This window comes from Monodon monoceros, unplaced genomic scaffold, assembly GCF_005190385.1.
Source record: "Monodon monoceros isolate NGI ecotype Baffin Bay Population unplaced genomic scaffold, NGI_Narwhal_1 Super_Scaffold_22, whole genome shotgun sequence".
In the NCBI taxonomy this organism is placed as follows: domain Eukaryota; kingdom Metazoa; phylum Chordata; class Mammalia; order Artiodactyla; family Monodontidae; genus Monodon; species Monodon monoceros.
Window position 1 is genome coordinate 29,056,506 of NW_021703779.1, and position 14,965 is coordinate 29,071,470.

The 14,965-nt window shown below is 36.0% G+C and overlaps 1 protein-coding gene across 1 annotated transcript in view; it reads right to left on the reverse strand.

The window, feature by feature from the left end:
* The window catches only part of DMD (dystrophin), a 2,107,962-nt gene that overhangs the window by 1,542,026 nt on the left and 550,971 nt on the right, over window positions 1-14,965 (reverse strand). Inside the window, exons 10-11 of the mRNA XM_029240038.1 lie at window positions 4,954-5,142; window positions 3,857-4,038 (exon numbers count right to left, since the gene is read on the reverse strand). Coding sequence (XP_029095871.1) covers window positions 3,857-4,038; window positions 4,954-5,142 — 371 coding nt within the window. The remainder of the gene's footprint in view (window positions 1-3,856; window positions 4,039-4,953; window positions 5,143-14,965) is intronic.

The following is a 14,965-nucleotide window of genomic DNA, read 5'->3' on the forward strand; positions in this document are numbered from 1 at the left end:
AACAAATGACACTGCAGAAATACAAAAGATCATGAGAGATTACTACAAGCAACTCTATGCCAATAAGATGGACAACCTGGAAGAAATGGACAAATTCTTAGAAGTGCACAACCTGCCAAGACTGAATCAAGAAGAAATAGAAAATATGAACAGACCAATCAAAAGCAATGAAATTGAAACTGTGATTAAAAATCTTCCAACAAACAAAAGCCCAGGACCAGATGGCTTCACAGGAGAATTCTATCAAACATTTAGAGAAGAGCTAACACCTATCCTTCTCAAACTCTCCCAAAATACAGCAGAGGGAGGAACACTCCCAAACTCATTCTATGAGGCCACCATCACCCTGATACCAAAACCAGACAATGATGTCACAAAGAAAGAAAACTACAGGCCAATATCACTGATGAACATAGATGCAAAAATCCTGAACAAAATCCTAGCAAACAGAATCCAACAGCACAATAAAAGGACCATACACTATGATCAAGTGGGGTTTAGCCCAGAAATGCAAGGATTCTTCAATATACGCAAATCAATCAACGTGATACGCCATAATAACAAATGGAAGGAGAAAAACCAGACGATCATCTCAATAGATGCAGAGAAAGCTTTTGACAAAATTCAACACCCATTTATGATAAAAACCCTGCAGAAAGTAGGCATAGAGGGAACTTTCCTCAACATAATAAAGGCCATATATGACAAGCCCACAGCAAACATCATCCTCAATGGTGAAAAACTGAAAGCATTTCCACTAAGATCAGGAACAAGACAAGGTTGCCCACTCTCACCACTCTTATTCAACACAGTTTTGCAAGTTTTAGCCACAGCAATCACAGAAGAAAAGGAAATAAAAGGAATCCAAATTGGAAAAGAAGAAGTAAAGCTGTCACTGTTTGCACATGGCATGATACTATACACAGAGAATCCTAAAGATGCTACCAGAAAACTACTAGAGCTAATGAATGAATTTGGTAAAGTAGCAGGATACAAAATTAATGCACAGAAATCTCTGGCATTCCTATACACTAATGATGAAAAACCTGAAAATGAAATTAAGAAAACACTTCCATTTACCACTGCAACAAAAAAGAATAAAGTATCTAGGAATAAACCTACCTAAGGATACAAAAGACCTGTATGCAGAAAATTATAAGACACTGATGAAAGAAATTAAAGTAGATACAAACAGATGGAGAGATATACCATATTCTTGGATTGGAAGAATCGACATTGTGAAAATGACTCTACTACCCAAAGCAATCTACAGATTCAATGCAATCCCTATCAAATTACCAATGGCATTTTTCACAGAACTAGAACAAAAAAGTTCACAACTTGTATGGAAGCACAAAAGACCCCGAATAGCCAAAGCAATCTTGAGAACGAAAAACGGAGCTGGAGGAATCAGGCTCCCTGACTTCAGACTATACTACAAAGCTACAGTAATCAAGACACTATGGTACTGGCACAAAAACAGAAAGATAGATCAATGGAACAGGATAGAAAGCCCAGAGATAAACCCACGCACACATGGTCACCTTATCTTTGATAAAGGAGGCAGCAATGTACAGTGGAGAAAGGACAGCCTCTTCAATAAGTGGTCCTGGGAAAACTGGACAGGCACATGTAAAAGAATGAGATTAGAACACTCCCTAGCACCATACACAAAAATAAGCTCAAAATGGATTTAAGACCTAAATGTAAGGCCAGAAACTATCAAACTCTTCGAGGAAAACATAGGCAGAACACTCTATGACATAAATCACAGCAAGATCCTTTTTGACCCACCTCCTAGAGAAATGGAAATAAAAACAAAAATAAACAAATGGCACCTAATGAAACTTCAAAGCTTTTGCACAGCAAAAGAAACCTTAAACAAGACCAAAAGACAACCCTCAGAATGAGAGAAAATATTTGCAAATGAAGTAGTTGACAACAGATTAATCTCCAAAATTTACAAGCAGCTCATGCAGCTCAATAACAAAAAAACAAACAACCTAATCCAAAAATGGGCATAAGACCTAAATAGACATTTCTCCAAAGAAGGTATACAGACTGCCAACAAACACATGAAAGAATGCTCATCATCATTAATCATTAGAGAAATGCAAATCAAAACTACAATGAGACATCATCTCACACCAGTCAGAATGGCCATCCTCAAAAAATCTAGAAGCAATAAATGCTGGAGAGGGTGTGAAGAAAAGGGAACCCTCTTGCACTGCTGGTGGGAATGTGAATTAGTACAGCCACTATGGAGAACAGTATGGAGGTTCCTTAAAAAACTACAAATAGAACTACCATATGACCCAGCAATCCCACTACTGGGCATATACCCTGAGAAAACCATAATTCAAAAAGTGTCATGTACCAAAATGTTCATTGCAGCTCTATTTACAATAGCCAGGACATGGAAGCAACCTAAGTGCCCATCATCGGATGAATGGATAAAGAAGATATGGCACATATATACAATGGAATATTACTGAGCCATAAAAAGAAACGAAATTGAGTTATTTTTAGTGAGGTGGATGGACTTGGAATCTGTCATACAGAGTGAAGTAAGTCAGAAAGAGAAAGACAAATACCGTATGCTAACACATATATATGGAATCTAAGAAAAAAAAAATGTCATGAAGAACCTAGGCGTAAGTTGGGAATAAAGACACAGACCTACTAGAGAATGGACTTGAGGATATGGGGAGGGGGAAGGGTAAGCTGTGACAAAGTGAGAGAGTGGCATGGACATATATACACTACCAAACGTAAAATAGATAGCTAGTGGGAAGCAGCCGCATAGCACAGGGAGATCAGCTTGGTGCTTTGTGACCACCTAGAGGGGTGGGATAGGGAGGGTGGGAGGGAGGGAGATGCAAGAGGGAAGAGATATGGGAACATATGTATATGTATAACTGAGTTACTTTGTTATAAAGCAGAAACTAACACACCATTGTAACACAATTATACTCCAATAAAGATGTAAAAAAAAAATGTGTTTTTCCCCTCCCTATTGTCACACTATAATTTAGTACTGTAATAACAATCCTCCCAGCATATCTAATGAGTTTCTTTGGTACTATTTTAAAGGTTTTAATCTTCATAAATAATAGCTTAGTAAACTTAAGGCTCTTGGACAATTTCTTTAGCTTAATGTATTCAAAACCACAGCTGGCACTTCATTTCTTTTCATTTAAAAATAAATCTATCTTGTCTCAATAGGCTCTACATGAATACACACACCTAACAATGTAAATCAAAGCACCTCATTCAAAATGATGAGATCTACTTGTTACCTTTATAAGAAATATGTCATTTTCAGAAATGTCTCAAAAATTCTTTTTTGATTAAGTCAATATATATTTTTAAGATAATTCACAATCATGCAAGTACTTGAAGAAGGATTTCCAAACACAGGAGAAACTTTTTTCAAGAGGATTTCTATAAACATATGAAAAATATTTTAAGAGCTTTTCCTTCAGAAGAGAAGTTTCCTGTCAACTGTACCTAATATGTGATTTTATGTGCATGATTTCCTGTGTAAACTTCACGTCTTCTATATTCACATTTTAATTTCTGGAGAAAACTTGGAAAATATTAACTATGAAAACAACTTTAGGAACCTTTAAAGTATAGTTCTGTAGATAGTGGTTCTTCTCTCCAATATCTCCACTTCAATTACAAAAGTGAAAACCAAAACATAACAGACAAGAAAATCTAAACAAAATGCCCCCTGAGGAAGAGCTGCATACTTTAGGAAAGAACTGAGAATCCTAACTTAAACAAGAAACTGCATCAAAATAATAGTAAGATTCTAAAACTTGCTACTATTAGAAATTAAAAACAGACTTACTTGCTTTGTTTTTCCATGCTAGCTACCCTGAGGCATTCCCATCTTGAATTTAGGAGATTCATTTGTTCTTGAACTTCAGTTTCTTCGTCTTCTGATAACTTCCCTGTCCCAATCAGCTGACTTCCCAATTGGAGAACATTGCCAACCCGTCCCTGATGGGATGTCAAATCCATCATGTACCCCTGAGAAAGAAAGAAGTTGATAAGAGTTGACACTGTAGGGAAATCATTATGGTTTTGAATCTTTTTTTTCTTTTTTTTTGCTATTTTAAATTTGTAGCCTATTTAAACTTTATTCCCAGTAAAAGTATTTTAATTTTTAAGAAAACTTAATACTGTTTTTAATAAGAATTAAGGAAAATTACTAGCTTAGGTCAACTTCTGCAGAAGCAGACCCTGAGATCAGGACTTACGTGCTAGTGATTTATTAAGGAGGAGATCTCAGGAGAGATCTACAAGGGAGCCAAAGAAGCAGGAAACAGAACTGGGGAGGGGAGGAAGCCAAGTAAGTGTGTCATCTCAGGAAAAGTCTCCCACTGAGGGTAGTTCAGCCTGATACCCCACAGGTACTCTGGAGTGTAAGTTCTATCTCAGCATTGACCTTGACCCAAGAGAAGGGAGTTGGCCTTTCATATTCCTATATGAATCTTTGGTAGAATCTAATCTCAGCATCTTCAAGTGTTATTCTCCAAAGGACAACTTCCAAAGCTGGCTACTGGAATGCCAAACACATGAACATTTATCTTGTTTCCTTCTCAAAATAAACACTAAATTATCAAAACACAAGGATCTTATAGAGTAATTGAGGAAAACAGAGAGACTTATCATAAGTCATATGCCTTGTTTCATTAATCAATGTTTTTTTTAAAAAAATATTTATTTATTTATTTGGCTGCACCAAGTCTTAGCTGTGGCTCGCAGGATCATTTTCAGTTGTGGCATGCAGGATCTTTAGTTGCGGCATGTGATCTCTTAGTTGCGGCATGCGATCTCTCAGTTGCAGCATGTGGGATCTAGTTCCCTGACTAGGGATCGAACCCGGGAGTCTTAGCCACTGGACCACCAGGGAAATCCCCATTAATCGACGTTTTGCTTTACCTCATGAGTATGAAATTGTTCTTTCACTTCTTCTACATCATTAGAAATCTCTCCTTGTGCTTGCAATGTGTCCTCAGCTGAAAGAAGCCATGAGAGTACTTCTTCTAAAGCTGTCTGGTAACTGTCCAGGTTTACTTCAGTCTCCATCAATGAACTGCCAAATGACTTGTCTTCAGGAGCTTCCAAACGCTGAACAATAAAACAAATTGGGTGTTATACAATTAGTATCTTGGCAGACTGTTCCAGTACATTAAATGATAAATCAAATGAAATATTTAAAATGCTAGAAATGTCCACTTGCATTATCAGAGACATGAACAGCAGAAACATACAATAACGAGCCTGCATTTTAACATCCTCACAAATATACACACAAATTCTCAAATGGCAGTTGGAATCCACTTCAAATTAATATTTTATTAAAGCTCTTCTAGATTACTATAAAGAGTGAATTAGTACATCATCTCTTCATGTTGTATTTTAAATGCCATGGATTTTCATCCATAGGTAAATTTTTTTAGTTCGTATTTTCAATCCTTTACATATACATTATTGGTATTATATTTACATAACTTTTGCAATAACATTAAAGGAAACATCTCTTCCCAAGATCCCCTAATAAAATATTTCTAAAAATTCACAGACAAGTTATCAGTATGAAAATAAGTGGGGGAAAGGTAAAATTTAAAAAGAAATAACCTCATTCACACATCTTAAATTTCTAACAGTATAACGACTTCTGTGAGTTTAAGCCTTTATTTCCAAAAGGCCATGGTTTAAATAACAAGACATTATCTTAGGCAAAGCAAAATATGAAGTATTTGCTACCAGATTTATTTAGCAGGATGTTAACTGAGATTCCCAACAGTTGTCTTGTAATTTCTCCTTGGATCCTAAAGCTGAGATCAATGGTAACAAAGTGTTCATAATTCTAAAGAGAAGACCCAGGCCACCTATGAAGGAATTGCTAAGAAGGGACCACAAAACTGTCCCACCACCCTTAATCCACTGCCTAGCTCAAAGGTGTGTAAGAGGAAACAAGGAGACTGGAGAAATCTGGTGAGAAAGGATTCCCCTGGAGTGCGATGCACATCCATACCTTCCACCACCTCAAGCCAAGTAATGGAGACCTCAAGAGAATCACCTGTAGAGCTGACGGTAGCTTCTAGGATGGAATATTGACCTCTAAACCTGTCTGTGTATTTGCAGAGATTCAGGAGCTATGGTACCAGTACTACCAAGTGATGGGAGAGAGCTCTTGGGGTAAGCTATGTGCCTGCTGCTTTAACCTGAAGGCAATTATCAACAGCAAAAATTTGAACAAATAAAGAAAATATGCATAAATTTTTCTTTAGGCCAACTGCACTCATGGCAGGTTGCTGGGCTTTAGAAATCCTGAGAAGGCCCACACTCAAGAGGGTTTCCTGCTGAGGTTAGGGACACAGGCAAATAGTTGAAGTAGTCAGAGCAAAAATATTGGAGAAATATTTGGAGAGAAATCTTCTGAACACCCTATAAAGAGAGCAAGCAAACACTGGGCCCTAACAAACAGGATGCAAAGGAAACAAACGGCATTGTAAAACAATGGGGCGGGGGGTGTGGGGGGGTGTGGGGGGGTGTGGGGGGGGCAGGGTTCATGACCTTGCCTAGAGAAAAATTCATCCTTTTGATGGTTCTTCCCTGCCATGCCTGCCTTGAATTTCCAGTCCCCAGCAATTCTGGGCCTTATCCCACTGAGCTGCTAGCACCAACTTAACTGTGCTCTTCTGATAAATGCTCCAACTTTGAAACTTTAATATGATAAATTTCTCTATTAAGTCCTTTAGGATGAAAAAGCATAGTGGCAGTCTTTGGTGTAATATTTTCATCAAATGATGCACTCTTAATCTATTTCTAGAGAACTGGCAGAAATAATGTCATCCTGTTAAGTCAAAATCACCCAACTCCAGTATCTCAAACAGAGCATAAATGCCCCAAGAGGGCTAGTCGCACTGGCCCTTCCCAAGGTCAAGGCAAGTTCTGAAGGGCTGAGGGGTTAGAACAAGTTTCATGGTGTATCCCTTCTCTCTAACCCTAAATACTATAAATAATAAGTATAAAAGTCATCATTAAGAGGAAAAAAGTCACAAAAACGTAGCCTGGGGGATGTGTGTAGACAGAACCAGCTTCATGGTTGGGCAACCTGAGCAGTTTTACAGTGCCCAAGACTCAGAACGACCCCTTGCTTGTTTTATCTGCTTTTTGACATTGCCATCTTAAAATTCTTAATAATTTTATCTTTGAACTTGGATTTTGTAAGTGAAGTCCAATGGGGTGATGAAGTATGCATGTGAGCAGAGGAGATAAGTACAATAGGTGTGTTTGTCCCATTTGCATATAGTGTTTCTGATGTCCCATGAGCCTAGATTTCTTGTGGACCCATGACATGTGGGAGTTGAGCAGACTCAAAGTGAGCGGAAGGTAACTATGACTGAATGAGAGGGGCACTGACAGCCCCAGGAAGTCATGCTTTCAGTTTCAATGGAAACTTGCTTCCAATGCAGGAAGAAGGCAATCCTAAGAAAACATGAACAATCAAAGAACCCTATCATATCCTTTCTTACTCTTATTTCTTTCCTGTATTAGCCAATCATTTATACTGAAACTGATGACAGAGAAAGAAAGGGAAAGATAGGGCAAGATGGTTCCTTTCCTTTCACTCCTTCCTTATTTAACTCATCAGTAAGCTGAAGGCACAGGACATGGGTAGAACTTACACCTATCAAGAAGTGAAATAAAAACAGCTTAGTTGTACAATGTTTCCATGTTAAGAATGAAATACATATGCATGCACAAGCTCTGAAATACAAATTGTGCGATGCTGGTGATTCTGCTTGAGTTAAACGATCTTATATTTGCATTTACAACTGCAGTTGCACAATATAACAATGGGCAGTAAAACTCATGCTAATACTTTAAAATTTTAATTTTCTTTATTCAGTATGATGTCAAATAGCAAATAAACACGATGGCAAATTGAGAGAAAGACCATAGAATAAAGTAAACAGCTTTATATTTTAGTAATTTTAACAGCACTTTCCTTCCTGCAGTTTTGAACAAGGAGCTCCGTATTTCATTTTTCACTGGGCTGTACAAATTGCTAGCCAGCCCTGTATGTAGGTGGAAAAAAAGTACGGTCCACTCCTGGATATTTTGCCTTCCCTGGGTTATGGGTGAGAAGAGATGGGACATTTATTATGTACAATAAAAAGTGGTTATAAAACCCAGGGGCTTTGGAGGCAAACAATCAGTGTTTGAATCTTGTCACCCTGGTAAAGTTACTTAGCCCCATCATTAGCCTTAGCTTCCTCCTATGTAAAATGAGAACAATAATACTTTCCTAAGATTGCCGTAAGAATTAAAGGAGAGTATATAAAGTGTTTGGCAGAATACCTGATGTTGTGCAAGAACCCAATACAGTAGGCGATAGCTATTAATTATTATTCGATTCTTCTACACATAAGAACCATTTTGAAACACAACCTGCTCCAAGGTTACCTTCTTAAGTCGCTGTCCAGACTTCAAGGGCCAGATAATTCCTACAGAAAAAATGACCCAGGAAACTTCTAAGAGCAAGCATCAATTAAATCAAACCTTTCTGAACCTGAACCTCAATCTAGTTCCTATTTAAAAGTTCTAAAAAATATTAACAATCTTGAGTTCAAATAATCTTTTGCAAATGATAAATTGTAAACAACACTATTACTCAAGTAACACAATACTATATTTTACTACTGTACAATTTGGATTAAAAAAGTAAACAGCTCATGACTTACTGATATTTACAGAGGCTTGAATTTTCAGAGAAAATTTTAGAAGGCAAATCTTTATACTTTAGGACATGCTGTCTAGCACTCATAAATTCTGAATCTAAAAGTTTTGTCTGAGGATGTTCATAAAACAAAAACTTTGCAAAGACAGCTATATTAAAGGTAAATTGAAACATGAATAAGCTATGTAAAATTACATAAGTAACTCAATTAATCATTATTTATATCCATAAATCAGCTCTACATATATACATGATTATGGTCAAAATTGTCAGCTAGACTCTGAGTAATTTTTTCTCTGTCTAGACCACTGTTTTTCAAATTTGTAAGTCATGATCCATCAGTGATTCATGAAATCATTTTAGTGGGTCATGACCAGGAATATTCTATTTAAAATTAAATAGAATAAAAATACCAGTCTGTGTAATTTATATTAAGGACTAGATTATTTAGTGAATTTTTGTTTCAGATATGTATATATATATATATGTGTGTCTATGTATAAATGTATATGTATATATGTTCCAGATCAAGATGAAAAAAAATTTATAGCTCATGGAACAAAACTGGAAATGGTTCTAGAATTTCAGGTAAACCCATGAAAGAAGAAATTTGCTTGAATTTCCACATTTGCACATTTGCAATACAACCCTTGGAAAAACACATATTCTTTTATTTATTTATTTTTTTGTCCATCTTTGAAAGAGAATTTGGAAACAAACAAGGACACATAGGCTTATGCTTCTGGTTTTAGTTTCCCAAAATATGTATTCATTGTCATAGTATTACATATTTCACTTTAGCTTGTCGCTAGTTCATACATATTATGGCAAAGAAAATTTTCTAGGAAACTTGATCTTTGCTTCTTATAGAAAAATATCTATGCATAAGAAAGAGACACCAATCATTTCATGAATGGAGATGCTAGGATCAACTGGAAATAATTGTTTTCCTATGCTTTGATCTTATTTTAATTTCTGTCTTTATAAAAGTAGTTTATGTTTGCAGTACATTGGGCAAATAATGATTCAGATGAGAGGCATAACAATGGATGGATGAAACAATTCTGGTTGTTTTCAAAATTAAGAACACTAAAATTTATTCAACATTACCCACATACTTCAAAGGCTTAATTACTACCCTTGTGCACGAAGAATTACTAGATATTGTCACCTGTGTTCCTTGAAGATGTTGCTAATGCATAAAGGTGAAGGAGTAGACAGCAGAAGAGTAAAGTAATGGGGGAAGACAAATAAGTATATGTGTTAGTCCTGCAATGTCCAGGACAAATGTCTGGAAACTCATCTCTAGTAATAGAAATTGACATAATAAAACAGAGAGTGATAGGCTTGACACGACTCCATACATAAATATTTTTTAAAAACCAGTTTACTATCTAGCTGACCTGGGATAAGTTATTCAACCTCTCTGTGTCTCAGTTTCCCCATCTGTAAAACAAAGAAAATAATAATATATCTCCATAGGACTGCTGAAAAGATTATATGTAATGATGCATATAAAATGCTAAGCACATTCTAATTTCCAAGAAATGCTTTGCAACGCCTGTACTTGGGGACCAATGTTCGCTGAAATGGCAAATGATTTTTATGAGGAAACACAGTTGAATGAGCTGTGTGTATTTTTAGAAGCATGACTTTGGCAATTCAAACTGAGATAAGTCATCAAATGGCAATGCATAGGTAGTGAAACCAGCAATCCAGCAAACCACAAAGCTCTTAGAAAAATAGCTGGGACGTTTCCAGAGGGCACAATCTAACGCTGAGTACTTTTATATTTCTGTTGAAACTGATCTATTTTGGCAACTTCCCCAAATTTAACCTTAAAATGTGATATGAGTTTTAACCTGGATAAAAAGTTTTACTGTTATTGAATGTATAAATGCTTCAAGAACTTTTGAAAGTTTTGTCACTTACCTCCTTTAAATGTGTCACACTTCTTTTTTACACAGTGTAAGACAATGCATGGATGGTGAATTTTTGGGTGTATTCTATAATCTTTATCCTTCAGTGAAAGATTATTTGAAAGCTAAAGGATCATGGAGGGATAACCAAGTGGTTCTTTTACTAAATAACAGAAGAACAGCTCAGAGGAACCAGGATTTATATCTGGCAACATTCTTGCCACATTTCTGCTGTTTCCTCTGAGATATAACATGTAAACCAGGGTATTATTCAAAGTATGAAAAATGATTACAGAAGTGATTTACGAGAAGTTAATCCATCATGCAACACTGTACATGACATTCAATCTAATGATACCATTAAATAGGTAATTTTTAATATTGCTTGTGCCTGAAATTCAGTTCAAAGTTAAGCCCTAATGAGGATTTAGGAAAAATTATTGCCTGCTGTATGGCAATATTAAAACAACCATCACAACAACAACGACTACATCTCTAATAGCAATAACAACAGCTGCCATTATTTATTGGGCACTTTGTGCCAGTCAATTTGCTAAGCACTTAACGTGCATTATATCATTTTTCACCACAACAGTTCAAGATGACAGAAAATAGTAGGATGAGGAAACGGGAACAGAAAAATTAAATAAAATGCCAAAGATCACAAAGGTAACTGGCTGATCTGGTATTTAAAACCAGGTTGCTTGGATTCTAAAACACACATCCTTATCTGTTCTCTTCAAGGAAAGAGATCCTTTGTTTAAGGCCTTTTTGACATTTATAAGGGAAATGCAAATGATATTAAGCCCTGGGAAGACTCTGGATAGATTTCATTAACAGCCACAAATTCTGCCCTCTGCCTCAAGCCAAGTAATAAAAGACCAAGAGCAGGCCTCTACCCTGTTGGTGCAGGTAGATTAGTCAGCTGAAGGCAACAGGCAGTTCTTCAGTTTTATCATTGGCTCCTAACAAGAGTGTGCATGCTCCAAGGTATATACTTCAGGGTCTCATTAACAATTAAAGCTCTTAATCTTAAGGTTTAGAGAACTGAGAAGAGTGTATAAAGGCTCACTGTATTTGAAAGAAATAAAAGTTGTGAAACCTTTTGACAAGTTTTTTATCTCTCGTACTAATATTTCTTTTCACATCTTAAAGTAAAAGACTCAAAAGTCAGGGTGGGCTACAAGCTGGGAGAAATCACTGCTGATTTAGGGAAGATACTATAAAAGAATTTAAGGTAAAAACAAAAACAAACAAAAAAAAATTTAAGGGTATATATGTATATATTATAAAATGAGGCGATGGAAAACATGAGTAGGAATGCTAAACAGAGTCCCAAGTGGGTCTGACGTAGAAAATACATGTCATAAAGACATATGTGTGTATTAGTTTAAAAACAAACCCTTTTATTATTATTGAAATGACTTGCTCTTTTATTTTCAACAATTTGGTTGAAAGCTGTCCAGCAAACAACATACTTTACAATTTATTTCACATTCACCTCTTCTTTTTCATTCCTAGTGACATCACCCTAAACCACTGGTTCTCAACCAGGAGCTGTTTTGCCCTCTTGGGGACATTTGACAATATCTGGAGGCAGTTCTGATCGTCACTGCTGGGGGTAGAGGGTGCTACTGACATCTAGGACATCCAGCGGGTAGACGCCAGGAATGCTGTTAAACTTTCTACACTGCACAGCTCAACAGCAGCGTAAGTACTACCACCACCCACTCCCCCTCCACAAAAAAATGATCAAGCCCCAAATGTCAGGAGTGACACTTTGAGAAACTCTGTGCTAAAACAACACAAAAATGAGGTTAATGACATGCTCCCCAAATTGATTCCCTCTTCTCTATCTTTTGCTTGCTTCAATCCAACTTGAGCATAGTTGCCACATTTATAACGGGTATTTTACTCTTACATGCAATAAACTTCAGTGATTTTACTCTTAGAATACAGTCCCAAATTCATACCCTAACATGTAGTGGTCTCAGATGTTTTCCTCTATTCTCTCTCTCACAGCTTTGGAAACCTACAAATAATCAATTTTCATCTTTCACCTTCCTATTTGTTTATTTCTCTGCTACCAACATATTAAAACAAAAACAACAGCAAAAATACTTTTCCAAACATATTTAAATCATATTCGCCTTTAAGTTCCAGCTCAAATCTCATCTCCTGTATGACTCTTCCTGAACCTTACAATATTGCTCTTCAACTTTGTAAAGTGTTCATCTTTATCAAAATAACATTTGTGACTGCATATTCCACTTTTTTCTATTTTTTTTAAATTTACAACTTTATTAGAGTATAACTGCTTTACAATGGTGTATTAGTTTCTGCTTTATAACAAAGTGAATCGGTTATACATATACATATGTCCCCATATCTCTTCCCTCTTGTATCTCCCTCCCTCCCGCCCTCCCTATCCCACCCCTCTAGGTGGTCACAAAGCACCAAGCTGATCTCCCTGTGCTATGCGGCTGCTTCCCACTAGCTATCTATTTTACCTTTGGTAGTGTATATATGTCCATGCCACTCTCTCACTTTGTCACAGCTTCCCCTTCCCCTTCCCCGTATCCTCAAGTCCATTCTCTAGTAGGTCTGCGTCTTTATTCCCATCTTGCCCCTAGGTTCTTCACGACCTTTTTTTTTCATATTCCACTTTTTTAATCACGTTGTCCCACAGCAATTTTGAGGACTGATTCAACTTAGCTGCCCTATTCACTCTGCACCCAATCTACCAGGTATTACAAAAGTTTTAGCTAAAAAATTTAATCTTCTATTATCTAAATCAGAATTTCTTGCAATATCAAATGAAAACATTTTCATATTTATAATACGGATTCAAAACCTCATGAAAACATTTCATTTATATTTTAAATGAACTTAAAATATTTCCTTTCAAGTTTCTGTGTGTAGTTGTAAAAGATTTCATAACTGACACACTTATGATGAGAATACTGTCAAATATTCATTTTCGAAATGCACTCTCCATAGCACATATTTCCTATAAAATGCAGTTCTTTTCTTAATCATTGTCGGTTAATACAGAAATTTGCCTTGAAAGGAGAGATCAAGTCTTTTTACTGCTTCTGGAAATGTCTGAGAAATGATACAGTAAGCACAGCCATTTGCCAAAACAGAAATGTTCAGCATATCTGGAACACTTATTTTTTTGAAAAAGAAAATATATACTACATTTTTTCAAATACTTTACCATGTGATAACTAGAACATTTCTGTGCAGTAAAAAGTATTCTCTAGAACACTCTGATTTTATTGCAAAATATTATAAGTATTTTAATACTTAAGATAATACAACCTGTAAACACATTTAACTGTTCACATGCATTGCAATGCATCCAGAACACCAAAGATGCCAATAAATAAGGTCCAATACCAATTCATCTGATTAAATATGTCTGACCGAGGACATCAAGGACCATATGTTATATAAAATCATCTGAAAACCTGTATATTAAAAATTAGTAAAGTTTCTTTCTTTCTTAATTTTAAATAAAGTATGCATATGAAGAGACATCATACTATGTTCTTCTGAAACCCCAGTGGATCATCTTGTGTATCTTGTGGTTAGGTGCTCCCCACTTTGTAGACTATGCTCTAATCTATAATGCTTTTTTCATCCTCTAAACTCCTATAGAATTTATAAACACAACACAAGTATAATTCATTGAGTGTTTACTATTTGTAAGGTGTGCTGCAAGCACATCATTAAAATACCTAATTTAACCTTACAACAAAAGGAATGCCTACTGTCTACGTTTTACAGGAAGGAGACCAGATGCATAGGGGTTAGAAACTTGCCCAAGGTCACAGTTAGTAAAGAGCAGAGATGGGAGGTGAACTCAGTATCTGTCTCTCAGAAGCCTACAATTTTAACTATGTTGCCAGACATATTTTTCATAACTTAAGGAGAAGAAGCATTTCCCAGATATAGCTAGATTGGTAAAAAATGCATTTAAAAATCAAAAATGTAAGAATGTGCCATACTTTGAATGTAATGATTATAAGTCTTTCACACATCCCAAGAACCAATGATAGAATTCTTTGATTCACCCAGTCTCTCTCTCCCCAGACCCTTCTGTGAATAATTTTACATGCTTATAATATGATTGGCTTTGGTGTACAATTTCTGTATTCTCAATAGATAACTTGCTCATATAAAGATTTTTAAATATTTACAATAGGCTTCATTAGTACAATGCCCTAAAATTTACTGGTATACTTGAATTTTTAAATCACCACATAAAATGATGGAT